Source organism: Hippocampus comes, unplaced genomic scaffold, assembly GCF_001891065.2.
Source record: "Hippocampus comes isolate QL1 unplaced genomic scaffold, H_comes_QL1_v1.1 scaffold86, whole genome shotgun sequence".
NCBI classification, from domain to species: Eukaryota; Metazoa; Chordata; class Actinopteri; order Syngnathiformes; family Syngnathidae; genus Hippocampus; species Hippocampus comes.
In genome coordinates, this window is record NW_017805882.1 from 5,027,856 (window position 1) to 5,046,184 (window position 18,329).

Below are 18,329 nucleotides of genomic sequence, written 5' to 3' on the forward strand. Positions count from 1 at the left end.
TATATATATATATATATATATATATATGTGTGTAAACCGAAAGGTGTATAAATAGATAAGTACAGTACACATAAGGGTAAACGTTTTTGACGATATGTAGATTTCTTCTTTTTCTTTGGTATTGAAAAATGATCAATACACATTATTACACAACAAGGGGTAGGACTAGATAAGTTGTATACTTCTTCTTACTCCTTTGAGCATATAACTGTGATGATGTGTGTTTTACTTACTTTTATTTTTTCCTTTTATGACTTTTGTTTGCATTTTGTCAATCTGTTATTGTATGTTCTATATATGTTCAATAAACAATACAATACAATACAATACAATTAGTTGGGTCTTTACCCAATCTATGTGCCACATGCAAACAAGTGTAATTCAGCGTCTGGTGATGAAGCGCTGATGGGTCGTGGCATGCTGTGTCTCGGGCTCCTTGTCAAGATGACCTGGGGATCGTGGACTTGGTTTAGCCCAGGTTGCACCAGTGTACTGTCCGGTGTTGCTGGAATCAGTAGGTGTCCTCTTGATGCACACCTACCTATTTTAAGGGGACACAAAAGAACACAATAGGCCACACTCAGGATTCTGGGCGGGGGTTGTGTTCGTGTAGGTGGTTGTTGCGGGGAAGGTAGCGGTGCTGGAGTCTGCCGTGGTCCTCCAAGGGTCACTGCCCTCCAAGCCTTCTACCCCAATTTTAATGCATTCATCAAGCACATACACATTTTTGGGGGCGCACTGGAAGATTCCTGAAGGTCTTGTTCGTAAATTTGGGACTTGTGAGATGTAGATGTGAATGGATGGAATGAACACTCCTAATTGCATGTGTGGATCGTCTCACTAGATAAGGTTTGCCGTGCCTGTGGTGCCTTGACCCCATTGGGGTTGGTGGTGTGGATGTTGTGCCCTGGGACTGGTCTGGTCCTCTGCCTTCCGTAATAGTAGTTTCTTGGGGCCAGCGCCCTGTGGTGTGCCTGAGTGCTTTGATGGCACCCAGATTGGGTGGGTTCCTGGGCTCCTGTAATCCCTTGGTTTCGATGTCATGGGGGCTTGTCGAGCTCGGACACATGATGTGCTGAGCACCTTGCTGCACAAGCAAAATGGTTCTCAGCATAACCTTACCCTAACACAGGGGTCGGCAACCCAAAATGTTGAAAGAGCCATATTGGACCAAAATAAACAAAAAACAAATTTGTCTGGAGCCGCAAAAAAATAAAATAAATAAAGCCTTATAATGAAGGCAACACATGCTGTATGTATCTATATGAGCTATGTTAGCCTGGTATCAACATGACGAAGTTGGCTACAAATACACGAGCATTCATGATTAAACGTTTTTTTCCCCCCGGCAGTTCATCCTGTAGAGGAGGGGTGCCCAAACTTTTTTGACGGAAGGTCTACTTTTCGAACAACCAACCTCCCGCGGTCGACCCGTTATCGCACACGCGCGCATACGCACACACTTACACGCGCATGGTGTAATGAGCAACAGCCAGAACGGCCGCTAAGATGAACGAGGCACGGGACGCACTTTCGCAGCGTGAAACTGCTTCTCTTGGCCGCCCAGATTCCCATTCTTAGCAAGTCCTCTCGGTAAATTGTACATGAAAGGAGCTGTTTTATTTTTAAACAACAGCCGCCTGACTGACATCCCGCCCTGCTAATAGAAAGGTGTGTACCATTTAAAACTGCTTCTCTTGGCCGCCCAGATTCCCATTCTTAGCAAGTCCTCTCGGTAAATTGTACATGAAAGGAGCTGTTTTATTTTTAAACAACAGCCGCCTGACTGACATCCCGCCCTGCTAATAGAAAGGTGTGTACCATTTAAAACTGCTTCTCTTGGCCGCCCAGATTCCCATTCTTATCATCTGAAAGGAGCTGTTTTTTTTTTTTTTTTAAACAGCCCCCTGACTGACATCCCGCCCTGCTAATAGAAACGTGTGTCGCAGGCTATGACGCAAATATTCGTTGACGAAATGTTGACGTTTAATATTTATTCCGACACATTTTTTTACAGCATCGGAAAACGTTAATAATGTTTGTGTCATGTTTGTCCTCTGACAGAAACCATACTGTAATATCTGTTTCTTGTTATTTGTGTATTTGAGGGCTGGTTTAGTTGAGTAGGGGGTGACGTTATAGAGAGGGGACGAGCCAGGTTGAGGAGTCAGTCTGCGTGTGGAGTGCATGGGCGTGAGTTGTGGCCAGCAGCAGCTCCTGTGAATGTGTTTTAATTGCTGCCTCTTTTTGTTTATTAAAAAGCAACAGACTGCATCAGCGACTGTGTGCACCCTAGACCACATTAAAGGGCATTACAATATTAAAACAAAAAACTATATTTCCCTGCCATCTTTTTCCATTTTCAAACATTTTTGAAAACGTTCTAGGGAGGCACGAGGGGGCGCTAAAGAGCCGCATGCGGCCCGCGAGCCGCATGTTGCCGACCACTGCTCTATTGGGTTAAGGTCTGGTGACTGATTTGCCCAATCTTGTGCTGCTGTCAGAATGTGAGTTGAGCGATTCTGATGGTGTGTTATAATGATGTAGATTATGCATTTATTGTGGTTGTGGTGGAGGTTGGGGGGGATATATATATATATATATATATATATTATTGTGTCTTCACGGCAGGTTTTGAAAAAGACATGACTGGGAGTGGGTCACAGGGTATATTTTCCTTGCACTTGGTGTCACTTCAGAATTACGTTTTGCTGAAAGCTGTCATAAGCTTGAGCTATGGTAGCCCATAAGTGACACACACACACACACACACCCACACAAACACACACACACTCTCTCTCAGCCCAGAGTCACGAGATGAGCCCAGAGTAACGACAAGGCAAAAAAAGTGAAGGCCGCATTAACACAAACTCTGAGCTGTGACGTGTTGTTGTTGTTATGCTTAAGCAGTGTTCACATGAGGGCATGAACCCAGGCCAGGCCCTGTCCAGCTCAAGCTTGGTAAATGCACTCACATGTGGATGTTCAGCCACTCCCATGTTTACATACCATGTTGGGTCCACACAAGGTTAACTGCTTGACAATAGGACATTGTATTTCAGTTTCAGTTGTTGATGAATAAGAGCCAACTGAGAAATGTGAAAATGTTCATCAGGTGAATGTCTTGAAAATATAGGTTTTGTAACTCTCCATAGGTCACGTGTGGTTGTTGATGTTTTACGTTTGGTGAACTGATGTCAGATTTACACCATGGTGGGCAATGAAAATGCGCAATCACTCGTTTGTATCAATATGTATCAATAGTGATCATTCATTTTAAATTGTTCCACTTTTTCAGTTTAACCAACTGGAGAACAATTGTCATCATCAACAGTGTTCACCAAGAGATGATAGACATCACAGCTCCTTCACCCCGCTGTAATTCACCATCAGAGACGAAGAATGAGCAAATTTGTCAACCAAATTTCACAAGTACACAAAAACAGCAATTTTTCCCACATGAACTGTTGGCAGTTCGTTTGAACTGCACGAGCAGATACAAAATTTGTGACTTCCAAAAACATGGATACAATCAATGCTCAATCGTGTTCCAGCTCTGTGTATGAAAGGTTGTATGTGAAAGGTTGTACTTCATGTACTACAATAGTTTTTTTCACTGTAATGGCAGTAGACTTTTTGTTTCAGTGTTTTTAGAACATTCAACACTTCTCGATCATTTACAGCACCAAGGAATATAATAAAGGAGTTATTTTTTAAAATATTTAACTCTTACATCACCATCATACAGTTTCGACTCAGTCACTACCTGCTTCACTCGTTCACGTTCCTCTACTGCCCCGCTGTGGTACGTGGATGTCATGACATTCCATTTGACCATTTCCTTAACAATAAAACGGACAAAAAATTATTTTAAGATATTGGTTGTTGATACTTTATTCATATCCTGCCAAAACGTGTGATTGAAATTTAAATCGTGCAGAACTTAATTACATATCTTCATTTCCCGAGGGGATATTCTAATAAGTACAGTACGTCAACACTGATAAATGATAAAACAATGCAATGTAAATGCAATTTTGAAATCTACTTGACTATGACGTGATTTATGCTGTGAATGTGTTCTGCAACGTGTAAAAACACCAGCTCCACACTGCACGTCTGTGCTTTTTATGATTTACAGTTGCTGAGATGACGGGAATCAGCAGCGAGTATCGCCAAATTACTTGAAGGCAGCGAGAGACAGGAGCAACAACTGGCAACCACGTCGTCGTGAGTCCACGTGAGGACAAGCGTTATGTTTGTTACCTAGTTTGTGACTGGTTGTGTTGAACGTCCGTCAATGGTGCTGCTCCGTGTTATGACCATTGATAAGGCTCCTCATTAGTCGTCATCAAACAAGGAAAAATAATTTGTGTTCAAAGAATTTCATTTTCATCTCTTTATGATGCATTTTTTATATTTGTTCGCCTTTGCAATGCTATGTCACAGACTGACTTGGTATAGAAATTTGAACGTTTGAACGTAACCGTCAGTGAACACGTCGGTAAGTACCGAACTATTGAGAAATGTTAGATTATTATCTTCAATTGTTGTAAAGAAACAAAATTTCAATACAACTGCTTTAGAGAGTGACGTGTTTTTCATAGCCTACATGTGTAGATTAACAATACTGTACAACAAAAACTGACAATAAACGGAGTCAAAACAGTATGATTATGATGTATTAGATAAAAATATTTGAATGGAAAAAAAAACCTAAAGACCCACAATTGACAAACATTTCCTTTCTTATTATACAACATAATACGTATCTCATACAATACAATAGTAAGAACAGCTTTTCAGGCATTAATGTGGACAAGCGGCAAAGAAAATGAATTTAAAGACATTTCCACAATGGATTCAAAACAAAGCAGTCAATTATGCATTTGGAATTTTCAGCATCTGTTTGTAGGATACAGTATATCAATTTCTTAAATGTATGCGTGAATACTAATCCGATCAATTAATAAGATATCCTTTATTTGTCCCACACTGGGGAAAGTGACAGTCTCCAGCAGGAAATTTGAGAATGGAATCACAGTGTCATCCGATTGTTTCCAAATTGTACGTTGATCAGCTCCAATGGAGAGAGATGAAGACCAGTTAGAAGATGAGGAGGTGATGGAGGCAGAAGAGAAAGAAACCGAGCAGCAGGATCAAAATGACCAAGCTGCAAATAATGGTGGAGCAAATGTTTCTCCCGATCCACAGGTAAATGTTTGGTACTATCAAAATATCTAGACCGGTCGTTCTCAACCTGGGTTAGATGGAACCCCAGGCGTTCGGTTAATCCGTTTCAGTGCTTCGGCGGAGCCTCTGCCATGGAGGTTAAGACACAGACGACTCAACATGTCAATTAATTACGACACGCCCACTACAGATGATCACAGTACATGGCTTGTCCAATCAGTGCTGCAGGAAATTTAGTTCGCTCAGTCGTCAACGTGTGACTGTCGTGATAGTATGTCGTGTGATTTTTTTTTTTTTAATACATGCTAACTGTGTTGAGCAAAAAAAAAAAAAAAAAAAAAGCAGTCGGACGAATATTTACAACATGGATTCACATGCATCACGGACAGTGATGGGAATCAGTGTCCTATCTGCATGATTTGTCAACTCATGAGCAACTCAAAACTGAAGTAACACTTCTTGAATCATATTTTTATTTTTCACTAATGAAGGTTTCGGTGAATGTGCATATGGACTGGTTGGGTTCGGTACCTCGAACAAGGTTAAGAACCACTGACCTAGACATTGTGTTTTAGAACATTGTATTTATTTTTTGTGTTTCAGACCAAATGATGAACACAAAATCACCATTATAATCATTGTCTTTAACCCATCACTTTCATTTTTATTTTATTTTTTCCACAGGGTCAGCCTGAATCGGAGCCAGTTGGTGTGGACTCACAGCCAGACAGCCAGTTTCTTACACGTTGGCCTAAATCTTAATACAGACAATTGTACATGAGAATGGAATTACAATGTGATCTGATTACTTTGAAAAATGTGCTATTTCATCAGCCTCAGTGGAGACAGCTGAAGAGCAGCTTGAAGTTGTGGTGGGAATGGAGGCAGAAGGAGGAGGAACCGAGCAGCAGGATGAAAATGACCAAAATGAAAATCATGGAGAAGCAAATGTGTCTCCCTTTCCACAGGTAAATGTTTGATACTGACAAAATACCTAGACATTGTGTTTTAGAATATTGTATTTATTTTTTTTTTTTTGTACTGTATTTTCAGACCAACCAATGAAGTACAAAATCACCATCATTATCATTGTCTTTAACCTGTCACTTTCATTTTTTTCACAGGATCAGCCTGGATCTGAGCCAGTTGATGCGGATTCACAGCCAGACAGCCTTTTTCTTTCAGGTTGTCTTAAATCTTAATACAACCAAGTCTACATGAGAATGGAATCACAATATCATCTGATCATTTTGAAAATGTACTATTTCATCAGCTTCGGTCGAGACAGCTGAAGACCAGCTTGAAGTTGTGGGGGGAATGGAGGCTGAAGAGGGAGGAACCGAGCAGCAGGATGGAAATGACCAAAATGCAAATGATGTTGAAGCAAATGTGTCTCCCTTTCCACAGGTAAATGTTTGGCACTGTCAAAATACTGAGACATTGTGTTTTAGAATATTGTGTCTTATTTTATTTTATGTTATTTTTGGTATTTTCAGACCAAACGATGAACAGAAAATCACCTTCATAATCATTGTATTTAACGGTAACCTGTCACTCAAATTTTTTTTTCACAGGATCAGCCTGGATCTGAGACGGTTGATGCAGACTCACAGCCAGACAGCCATTTTCTCACAGGTTGGCCTTAATCTTAACACAACCAATTGTAGATGAGGATGGAATCGCAATGTCATCTGATTGTTTTGAAAATGTACTATTTCATCAGCTTCGGTCGAGACAGCTGAAGACCAGCTTGAAGTTGTGGGGGGAATGGAGGCTGAAGAGGGAGGAACCGAGCAGCAGGATGGAAATGACCAAAATGCAAATGATGTTGAAGCAAATGTGTCTCCCTTTCCACCGGTAAATGTTTGATGCGGTCAAAATACAGAGACATTGTGTTTTCTTAGGATATTGTATATATTTTTTTGTATTTTCAGACCAAATGCTTATTATTGTATATATTTTTTTGTATTTTCAGACCAAATGATGAACACAAAATCACCATCGAAATGACTGTCATTGTTTTCCCAGGATCAGCCAGGATCTGAACCAGTTGATGTGGTCTCACAGCCAGACATCAGTGATATCGAAGACCCTGTTGTGAACATACTGTTTGGTCAGTTTATGACAAAGACTACCGGGTTAAAAAAGATATTGATGCTGATTAAATGCAAGTTAATTATTTGTCCACATTATTGTTTCAGAACCGGAACATTTTGCCGAAGTTCTGTCACCACCCCACCTTATGAATTTAGTTGAGGAAAAGGAGGATAGGGAGCCCGTTATAGATGACAACGAGGAAGAAGATTTTCTTGTTCTTGATGCTGAACATGTGTGTGGCTTTTCTTTCAGGTTTAGTAATTATTATTTGTGGCAGATGAAATATCGTAACGTAATTAGCACGTTCTGTCTCGTATTTATGGAGATAATATTATGTACAGATGAACTTAAAATCTATCGTAAAAGCAAAGCATGTTGCTTGATTTTGTGCACAAAACCATCATGGCTCAGATTGTCATTTCATTTATTGACAGCCCCTGGTGGCAAAGAAGCAAGCAGCACTAAAGAATCAACTCATCAAGGAACTCGAGAGGCTAAAAATGCAACTGAATGAACAGGTGGGACATTCTTTATAGTTTGTAAACATTTTAAGATCTACCGTGAGTGGCTGTGTTGCATTTGCGCACTCACACAATCAGATAAAAGTCAAATGATCTTTCTATCTGTGTTACCTGTGCAGGGGGCGTTGGAGAAGGCAGAGGCAAACCAAACAGAGGAATTATATGTAGAGTTGTTCGGGGAACAGGAAAGGCTTAAAAATCTCCAGACAAGACTAGATGGACAACAGAAGTCGAAGCGCTTGGCTGAAGAGAAACATAGACAGGTACAAGAAGAACTGAAGGCAATGAAGGCTTGTCATTCCAGCACCACCAACAAGTGCACCAAGACCCAGGCCAATGGTGAGACCAGGCACAATTCTTTTCTCTCCGGCGGCTAACGGTGGGGCTTGACCAATATGTGGGGAGGAGCTGAGAAAAAAAAAAAACACTTATTTTCATGAGTTGAGAGGTTCTCTTGTTTTTTAAATAAAAGTATAATACACACGAGTTGAGCACGGTTGAGACACATATTCAATATAAGGTATGAATTTGCCCAAAGGTAGAGATTTTGAGACTGTCCAATTGCGGTTATTGATGCTGTCTCTGCATCCCTTTCCATGTCCACTGCTCGGTGTGACAGAAATGGCCAAATTGTAGGCCCGCATTACCTCGCTGGTTTCCCGTGTTCTTATTACGGAATGCTTGTTTACTATTATGCTCATTTTTCCAATCGCCCTCTTCTTCTTTAACCTCCGAGGAGACTGGAAGATTTATCTTCCAAACAAATTGCAGCCAGCCATCAGCTCACAGTCAAAAAGCCCAAGTCCTGTTAGGAACCACAGCAATTCAGAATCAAAGACAACTAAGGCATCAACATCCATGTACAGTATTAGTTGTGAGGCTTTTATTTTGAAGTTGACATCACGGCGCTTTGCATAGTATGAACAAACATGGTGGCTTGGCTAATGCTCATGGAGATGGCAGCTAGACTCGCGGTGGCAGCAGCGATTGCCGTCACAACGCCGACAGGACAGTCATCTCGGTCTCACACACACGCACGCACGCACGCACACACACACACACACACACACACACACACACACACACACCCTTAGTTATGCAACACAAGATGGTGACGACACTATACTCTATTGTATATAGATATTGATCATCGGTGTCAGAAGCTCTTTTAACATGTCTGTTTTTTTGATGCATAGTATCCAAGCTGCAGCTAGAATTTGACAAACTGAAGTTGCATGTCAACTTCACACAAGAAGTCAGTGAAGATCTGCATTCTAATGTAAAAGCAACAAAGAATGCCACACGAAAAATCGGAACCAAGAAATCAAAGGCTGAGGACCAGAAACTCAAGCAGGTGAATGGGTTTAAATGAAATACAAAGGACTCACAGGGTTTGAATATAATCTGTTCCATGAAGCTCTTTGACCTTCAGTATTTTTCAGATTTTTAACCCATTAGAATTAGTGGAAGTAAAATTAATCCAAGGGTAAGATTTTTGCCATCAGACGACACTTACCGGTATATACCGTATTTTCCACAAAATAAGGCGTACCTAAAAGCATCCAATTTTCTCAAAAGCTGACAGTGCGCTTTATAATCCGATGCACCTTGTATATGGATAAATATTCTGATTTCTTGGACATAGTGTTTTAAATGTTTTGTAAAGGGCTTTGTTACAGCTGCAGCGGTTGTGAAAGCGCTATATAAATAAAGGTGTATTGTATTGTATTCCCTTAGCATAGCTCCATCTATAGTTGATGCATAACGCAACCCCAGCCACTATTGTAGCTTCTATTCTATGCGACTTATAATGCAGGGCACCTTATACATGAAAACTGTTTTGAAATAAGCCATTTATTGAAGGTGCACCTTACACGCCGAAGCGCCTTATAGCGCGGAAAATACGGTACATAGATTACAGCTTTTTTTTTTTTTCTTTGTGAAATAATTTTGCTAAGCAATGCCTTCATTTCAGGGCCAACTTTGTAATTTTGAGGAGCAATTTTTTGCAGATGAATCTCGGGGACATTAAGCAAGTTAAAATATGACAATATAACAAGGGAGAATGTCAGGCTTGCAGCTACCGAATATTTTAGCATTTGAGTATCCTACTGAAAATTGTATTGATTGATCAAATATTCAGATCAAATATATTTTTGCTTGGTTAAAGAGAAATGATTTTCCTTTTGGTTTGTCCTCCCTCTCAGGCTATCTTTGGCAAGTCTGTGACACCAACTGCCATTGTGCCTTCCCGTATAACAGATATCAGCCCTCTCAAATGTCCTTATTTCTTTACCTCCTTACCGTGCTCATCATTGCTCTGGACCGTTGACACCATGGGCCCTATTTACGTGCCCAGCGCAAGTGTAGTCTCTTGCTAGAATCCATGCAGGAGCTTAGTCCCCACAAAGTGCATTTACAATCAAAGGAACTTTAAGAAAAGGTCCACTTCCGGGTGACTGCTGTGGATGTGGCACTAGGGACCGCCTTCCAAGCCGACCGTGCGACTGTGTGACTCAAGACTCAGTGCAAGTCCTGATCTTCTCTGCACTTCTCCATCAACGCCCTGAGGACAAATCATAAATTTGTGATACTTTTCCTAGGCATGAACCTATACTTTTAGTCACAAATACTCACTTCTGTCTTGAGTCTAACCTCTACATTTCTTTCCCATAACTTCATTGTGTGACTCTTCAACTTGATTCCTCAGTAGTTCCCCACTACTGCGCACATCACGTTTGTTCTTAAAAACGGGCAACATCACACTTTTCCACCATTCATCAGGTATCTTCTCACCATCAAGAAGTCAAATGACCATCATGGTCAAAAACTCTACATCCATCTCTCCAGATGTTGTATCTACACTAACCTGCTGTACATCCTCTCCAACTCTATCTCTCTATTTGGACATGTGAAGATATTTATCACCTTTACTGTCCCAACCTGGCATACAAAAATAAGCGTATCATTATTGGGCTTTGCCACCTCCACCTTTGCTGTTCTTCACATCTCCTTGTATTATTGCCTCCTCTCCTCAGTCCTCTCAATATCCTACTCCTTTTCAGCTAATCTCTTTCCTCGTATGCTTTCCCGCACTTTTAAATTTTTTTACTCGAAGACGTTCCAAGTACTGTTTTGCCTGTCTCTCTTATTACCTTGGCTGTAGTGGTACAGTATTCTCAAAGCTCCTCCTGCACACCGAGGAGCTTTTGGTTCCAACTCTGATTTCCTGCGTGTTGGTGACGTAAGCGTGCCGTGCCACTTCACCACCCGCTTTGCAGTTTGTATGAGCTGCAACAACATTTTGACTCATGAATTGCGATGCATACCATCTTATTTCGAGCCTTGGATTTCACAAATCAAATGACATCAATCAAAATGATATAATTCACTTCATAAACTGAAAAATGCATGAACATATTTTTCTCAAAACACTGATTGCATTACATCAGTATTAACTAACAAGTAGTCCAATCGCCTGGTCTGAAATACCAGATGACAAATAAATGCTTTGAGTTGGTCCCCTTAAACAGTGTGCAGCATAGTCACTTAAACATTAATTTAATGATTAGTGGGGAAAGCAAATCTTCAATCATCAAGCATTTTCACTTTACAGTTCTAAAATGCAAAGAGCAAGTACAGTATCACCAAAAAAGAAATGACATTTCAGATAGACGCTTACAAGATGGCAGCAAAGCCCTTTTTTTTCTATTAGACAATGCTGAGGCTTAACTAAACGTAACTCAGATCCTCACTTCAACATAGTTCCTTGTATAGTTCCTTGGTCTAATGATGGGCCAAAGCAATAATTTCAGATTTGACATAGCTTTGGCCTGACCACAAAGTCAATAGGCGAGTTTTTCAGGGAATAAAGGCCCCCCCCCCTAAAATATGTCAATAGGGACATTTATGAATGCTGAGCCGTGAATATGTGGGGGTTCACTGTATACAATACAATTTTCTTTCAGGGAATTACTCAATGGATGCCTATTAAATGTTTTTGACAACTTGCTGTACCAACAGGATTTGTATGTAGAGCGCCTCACTAAGGAATTGGACAGACTGACACAACAGATGGACCTCTTTGAGGTCCAGACCAATGCCCAAGCAGAGACAACACTGGCAACCAAAGAAGCTCTTTCTGAGGTATATAGCGTCCACCGCACAAAATACCCACAGTCCTCCTGCATCCCATAAGATGTTTATTAGGTTAGCTGAAGACGCCACATTGCCTAAAGATGTGAACGTGAGAGTGAATGAATAGTCGCTTGTACGTACGCTGCAACTGACTGGCGACCAGTCCAGGGTATTCCCAGCCTCTCCCAAAGTGTGCTGGGAAAAGTTCTACTTACCCGAGAAACCTACTGAAGACAAGCGTTATAGAAAATGGATGGCTCGACAGATATATTGTATTATTCCCATGAAGGAGGAGTAAGTAACCCCTTTGCCTTTTATGCAAATGTGTGTTCAGGCTGAAATGCAAATGGAGTCTCTGGCGATGGCACAAAAGCAGTTGCTGCAGCAGTGGAACCGCAGCCTGCTCAATATGAGAAAGCAAGATGAGGAATTTGGAGCAATGCAGCAGGCTGTCTGGTAAGAATGTTTCAGAAACATTGGAATTAGATGTTCCTCTTTAAAAGGCAAGGACCCTAGAATACCGTGTTTATTTATTTGACAATTATTTGACATCTTTTCTTCATGTTTATCCCCTTGGTGTTATTCATTTATTATCCTATATTACATATTTTTCATAGTACAGTACTATAGAAGAGATTATCTTCGGAACTGCACCAGTGTTTTCAGTGTCTGTACATATCGTTTGTACTTCTTATAATTTGCAAGTAGTTATAATGGACATTGTCCAAGTTCATCACTGTGAGAGAATGAGATAATGAAAATTGAATATGTTTAGAACTCCAATTTTACGAAGGCAGTGCATTCAATTTGTGTCACTGAAGAAACAACTACGTTTACATTCCTCTCATGGTTGATCTGGCTTTGCATATGCGCAATTCACCTGTAGCCAAGGGGTTGTGAGTATCTATTATGAGTATCTGTTGATGATATACTGTATATGCTTCTATGTAACTTTGTTGACAAAAGTCTCCTAAAAATTGGAAAAGGTGGCTAGCTTTATTGCTCGTAACAATTTACATTGCCAAGAAAGTATGAAAATGAACCGGCGCTAACACATCTTCAAATCAGTGTCAACTGTAAGCGGTGCTGGGAAAGTTTATTGTCAATGCACTCTAGTTCAAAGTTCGGTTTCACAAATTTAAAAATGAACCAGTTCAGTTCATAGATCCAAGTTCACCATACCAAAAATGAAATAGTTCATCGTTCATTTTTTTATACAATACGTCGCTGTGAGATTTTGCCCTCAAAATATAAAAATATCGTTATTTCACCTTTGTTGCCAGCCACTCAATCCATACTAGTAGACAGCTGCAAATTGGACCCTCCAATCTTGCCCACAACGCTCGCCTCGCAAAGTCCAAAGGGAAAACGCTCTAAAGCCTACCAGGGGCTAACAAACTGTAATTTACCGCACTATTTGTCGCCATGTAAGGTTATCGCCACTGGCTCTTTTTTTCCCCTGCAAGCTGATGATGCAGACACCTGCTGTGGATTCATTTGCCAATGATGTGCTATTGATACACAAATATCAAAGCCCATTCAACAAACAATCTTATTTTTGACAACGGTAGATTTGTTGAATCAATAGAGTCATGGGAGTAATGTTTCCCGCAGCATGGCTGAGCACCAAGTGATCGTACTGGACAGAGAGATTGAAGGCAACAAGAAATCAATCTCTGAACTGCAAGAGAAAAGTGAGACTTTGACCATGATGCTGAACTGCGCCCAGATGGACTGCGAAGTCACCAAAAAGATGATCACGCAGAAGCAGAGCCAGCATGAAATTTTGCAGGACCAGTACAGCGTCTACATTCGTGCTCTGGGGCAGACAGAGCAGACGCTTGCAGAACTCACAAAGGTCGAGACGAGACTTCTAAGGAAACCATCTACTGTATGATTTTACTCACCAGATAAACAATATGTCTTGCCTTTTATTTTTACAGAAGGAGTACAGCCTTCAGGTTGAGATGACTGATCAGAGACGGAAGCTGGAAAAAAATAAAAATAAGCACCTTGAGTTGGAGAACTCCATCATGACCCAAATGCTGCAGAAGCTCATGGACAACAAGGCTGCTCAGTATTACCAGCGACTTACCAACAAGAAAGCCTCCCTCAAGAAAGAAAAGGTAAACAAGAGTTTCTCAAGAGCATCCCTCCTTCGAGTCAAGAGTCTCACATCCAAGTTTCACTATTTTGTGCCGCCAACATAAGGTTGTGGCAATTGCAAGAAACAAAGTACAGTAGAAGCTCTAAGTAGCACAATCCTTTGCATATCACTCTTCAAATCTTGTTTGGATCCAGTTTCCAAAAAAGAAAGCTTGGAAATACAAATAATGTTGAGCGCAATCCATTCAGCTTATCATCTGCTTGGTCTGGTAAGGGGAATTGAATTATTCAGTTCTAGGATCAAACTGTCGTCATAAAGCCTCCTTATCTGTTCGGGCACCTAAAAGGAAAAAGTCATACGAGTATTAAAAGAAGATACCGGTAACTGCATGACAAATGTGCAGATGTGATGACTGATTTTGATCGGTGAGATGTATGATTGATTTTCCGTTACTAGTACAGGGAGTGCAACACATCATGACCAAACATCGAAGATGGATGCACGACACTGACTGCATGCGAAATTAGCATTGAACAAAGTCGAGAACACAATTTGTACTCGGAGATCCCCTTTTATCATTTAATTCCTTTTTGATAGATCTTTCATGTGCTTTTATCATCTTTGCAAGATAATTTGGTTTGTAAACAAGCAGAGTGCCCCTTTCCCAAGCTCTTTTCATTGGTCAGAAATACCTGTGATTTTGAATGGTACGTCTTAACATTTAAATTAAAATCTAAATAAACTTTACTCTGATTGGCTCTTCGTTCTGCTTAGTTTAATATGGTAAAAGAGCTTGTTCCCCAATAGTGAGTGTCTTGTGGCCACCATATGTCTCTTCATTGAGTTGGCTCCAAAGAAATTTTGCGGAATTGTACCCGGCGACAGTGCATCCTCAGGCGGTCTCAGCAGGGCGAAAGCCCGGTCCCCCCTGCCATGACCTTGCAGCCACACAGCAGGTCCACTGCAGGGGGACTGAACAGCGAATGAGTGTGTGTCTTGATATACCGTATTTTCCGCACTACAAGGCGCACCTAAAAGCATCCAATTTTCTCAAAAGCCGACAGTGCACCTTATAATCCGATGCGCCTTATACATGGATCAATATTCTGATTTCATGGACGTAGTATTTGAAACGTTCTGTGAAGCGCTTTGTTACAGCTGCAGCGGTTGTGAAAGCTCTATTTAAATAAAGCTGCATTGTCTTGTATTGTATTCCCTTTAGCGTAGCTCCATCTAGTGGATGCATAGCGCTATCGCAGCCACAATTGTAGCATCTATTCTATGCGCCTTTTAATGTGGTGTGCCCTATATATGAAAATAGTTTTAAAATAGGCCATTTTTTTAAAGGTGCACCTTATACTCCAAAGTGCCTTATAGTGCGGAAAATTCCGGCATATTACACATACTTTTTGGTTGTTTGTTAAAGCACTTAAATGGTGATGCTGCGCCACCTGACAGCCACCAAAGGGGACTGATCAATGTGTGTGTGAATGTGTGGGTGTGTATCTTAAATCCCGGGAATCTTATTTGTATTTTTCCTGATTTGAGTGTGAATGTAGCAACCATGAAGTAGGCACACACCTGACTAATGAGTTAGAATCCTACATCATAGTGGCACCAAATTTAAATCCAACACTGTTGTAATCCTTCTACCTTTTATCACCTGTTGCATCCAATCCACAGACTGCAGAGATGTCACAGGTTCATGTCCGACTTTAACGTACGCAAAAGTCATTGGGGAAAAGAATGGCAGCATCATATTCCTCATTCCTTTGCTTCATCTAGTTCTATCAGCTGTGGCAATTGGAGAGTTCCGTCATGGCGGCTGCCCTGGAGAGCAATGTGATCAACGAGAAACTGGAAAACTTGGCCCGAACTCAGAAGGAGCTTGATGAAGAAATTAGAAAATATAACAAGGTGGTTGCATCTAACCAGACTAACAGTTCATCGATTGATGCACTCATCGCACAGAAGCAAACCACCATTGCAAACATCAACAAGAAAATTGACCTCATCGCTGCTCGAACTGGGGTAAGGAGTCCTGATTGCTTACCTCCTGATTATTAAAAACAGCTCAGCCCATCGTGGGAATTAAAGTTCTTGGCATCGCAGATATTTACATGTAAGAGCCAAAGTCCAGCATGCTGCCTGTTCTTGCTCTATGACTGCAAGACTTTACTCCTTCAGAAACTGAGTTCCTTAAGGAAATCCTCTGATCCTGATGGGCCAATGTTGTGTCATGAAACTAGCATCACAAGGATGCCCAAACATCACGCTACAACAATCTGCATGCTCTCTGCAAAATTAGCGAATTGGGCCAACATCCCCGTTGGATCATCACGACCCAGATGATTCCCACAGATGGATGGAATTGTTCAGACTCGCCCTAACTAAACCTACATGTTTATCATTGTCATCCGATATATATCTGTGTGTGTGTGTGTGTGTGTGTGTGTGTGTGTGTGTGTTTGTTTGTTTTCAGCATGAAGACCTCAGTCCGCTGCAAATCAAGATTGAAGCAATCAAGACTCAAATTGAGACATTATCACAGAAAATGAAGAATGATCAGCAGCTGTGGCTGAAGCTTCAGGGAACGCTCATAGGATTAACCCTGGAGATACAGACACACAACAAAGAATATAACAAACTGCAGACAAAGTACACCGCGGTTTGTCAGAAGAAGCTTTACTTGGAACGTATGTTACATATCCAGCGACGCCAACACTTTTTTACAATCGTCCGATGAGCATCATTTGCAAGACATAATCCCCCCGAGTTGGAATGCTTTCTTCCAGGCCAGCTTGAAGTCATGCACCGTGAGGAGAACGAGGTGGAGAAGAGCAATAAGATGCTTCAAAGAGATTTACTCAAGCTCAATACGCTTCTCAGCAAGAACACACAGCTGCGTTACGCTTTGGAGCAGGAAAACGCTGTGATGGAGACTGAATTCCTTCATAAACTTAAGGTTTCCTCTTGCTTCTCATTCTCTTGCGTCATATTGTTGCCGAAGGCTTAGTGTGACGTAACGTAACGTTTAGGAGGCAGAGCGGGAGTCTATAGAGATGGAGGCGAAGCTGGAGAAGACCCAGGAGGAAAAAGAGAAACTTCTCAGCAGTCTGGTGGAGGCCGAGTCAGTTGTTTGCTCAATAGAAATTCCTCTTTCGCGCGTCGTCAACAATGCATGCAAATAAGCCTGTGTTTGATGTGACAGGCGTCAAATTATGCTTTGGGAAAAGAAGACCCATGTCATGAAGGAGACCCGTTTAGTTGTGCAAGAGGGTCAAGGAGACATCCAAATAATGAGGGATGATGTTCATCGTATGGAGGTATAAATTCTCTCTTCTCCTGAGAAATGTGCACTGCTCATAAAATGTCATGTTTGAAATTACCCACTGGTCCCAGATCCCTCGATCTTACAGAACTGATTTAATTATTATTTTTTTTTTTTGGGGGGGGCTGCGGGTCATATGAAGGTCTTGATGAAACAGGAAAACATACAAATCATAAATGATCTCAGCGAACGCATTACCAAACGTCATTACGCGCATAATTCGTGCCGGGGTAAAAAGTGTTCTTCAGGAGTGGAGGACACCCGGAGAAAAGTGTTTTCAAAACAATGCTCGTCATGTCGAAAGTATGTCATAAATAAAAATGGTTTTCAGAAAAGAATTTTTTATTTTTCCCCTGCATGGAAATTTAAGGGAGAACCTGTACATTGCAGGATGTAACTAAAGTAAATTAAAAAATTAAAAAAAACAATTTAGCATTTTTCAAGTCACAGATATTTTCCTGACAGTAATTTTGAAGAATACAATTAAAATAAGACTGATTTATTTATTGAATCAAAACAATCCATTTTTATAACTTACAAATTTTTAACTTTGACAAATAACTGGGACATCTATCGGTTTTGAAAATCTAATATGACTCTTGTCCACCAAAGTCTGCCCACCCCTGTTCTAACCCCAACTGATTGTCAGATTAAATGAAGGTACAATCTAAGATTGCTCCCTGTAAACTGGTACTTTTTTTAAACTAATTTTTGAGATTTATAACAACAATCTGTTTTGAGCTGGAATGTGCATAATAAGGCCGCCGATGTTTTTTTGGATCATATGTGTGTACATCTTGAAAAATGGCTACCTTTGTTTGCCGTTGTGAACGTTTCGAAGCCACTATTCCAAGTGTGTCAAACTCATTTTTGTTGCGGGCCACATTGTAGTTGTGTGTAGTTGTTTCTTTCAGAGGGCCGTTGTGTCTGTGAACCCCCCCCC

The 18,329-nt window shown here is 40.9% G+C and overlaps 1 protein-coding gene across 2 annotated transcripts in view; it reads left to right on the top strand.

Moving 5' to 3' along the window:
- The first annotated feature begins 4,081 nt into the window (after window positions 1-4,081).
- ccdc40 (coiled-coil domain 40 molecular ruler complex subunit) overlaps window positions 4,082-18,329 on the top strand; it is a 16,955-nt gene continuing 2,707 nt past the window's right edge. The window contains exons 1-22 of one of the 2 annotated variants that reach the window (XM_019889042.1): window positions 4,082-4,240; window positions 5,081-5,214; window positions 5,878-5,938; window positions 6,028-6,161; window positions 6,318-6,378; window positions 6,467-6,600; window positions 6,768-6,828; window positions 6,917-7,050; window positions 7,222-7,306; window positions 7,395-7,522; window positions 7,725-7,808; window positions 7,931-8,150; window positions 9,008-9,165; window positions 11,835-11,957; window positions 12,283-12,404; window positions 13,563-13,806; window positions 13,892-14,074; window positions 15,841-16,086; window positions 16,538-16,751; window positions 16,851-17,020; window positions 17,094-17,185; window positions 17,267-17,381. In XM_019889042.1, the coding sequence (XP_019744601.1) occupies window positions 5,086-5,214; window positions 5,878-5,938; window positions 6,028-6,161; window positions 6,318-6,378; window positions 6,467-6,600; window positions 6,768-6,828; window positions 6,917-7,050; window positions 7,222-7,306; window positions 7,395-7,522; window positions 7,725-7,808; window positions 7,931-8,150; window positions 9,008-9,165; window positions 11,835-11,957; window positions 12,283-12,404; window positions 13,563-13,806; window positions 13,892-14,074; window positions 15,841-16,086; window positions 16,538-16,751; window positions 16,851-17,020; window positions 17,094-17,185; window positions 17,267-17,381 (2,898 nt within the window). In that variant the 5' untranslated portion in view covers window positions 4,082-4,240; window positions 5,081-5,085. Of the gene's footprint in view, window positions 4,241-4,260; window positions 4,505-5,080; window positions 5,215-5,877; window positions 5,939-6,027; window positions 6,162-6,317; window positions 6,379-6,466; window positions 6,601-6,767; window positions 6,829-6,916; window positions 7,051-7,221; window positions 7,307-7,394; window positions 7,523-7,724; window positions 7,809-7,930; window positions 8,151-9,007; window positions 9,166-11,834; window positions 11,958-12,282; window positions 12,405-13,562; window positions 13,807-13,891; window positions 14,075-15,840; window positions 16,087-16,537; window positions 16,752-16,850; window positions 17,021-17,093; window positions 17,186-17,266; window positions 17,382-18,329 lie in introns of those variants that run through there. The other variant, XM_019889041.1, reaches the window with a different exon arrangement.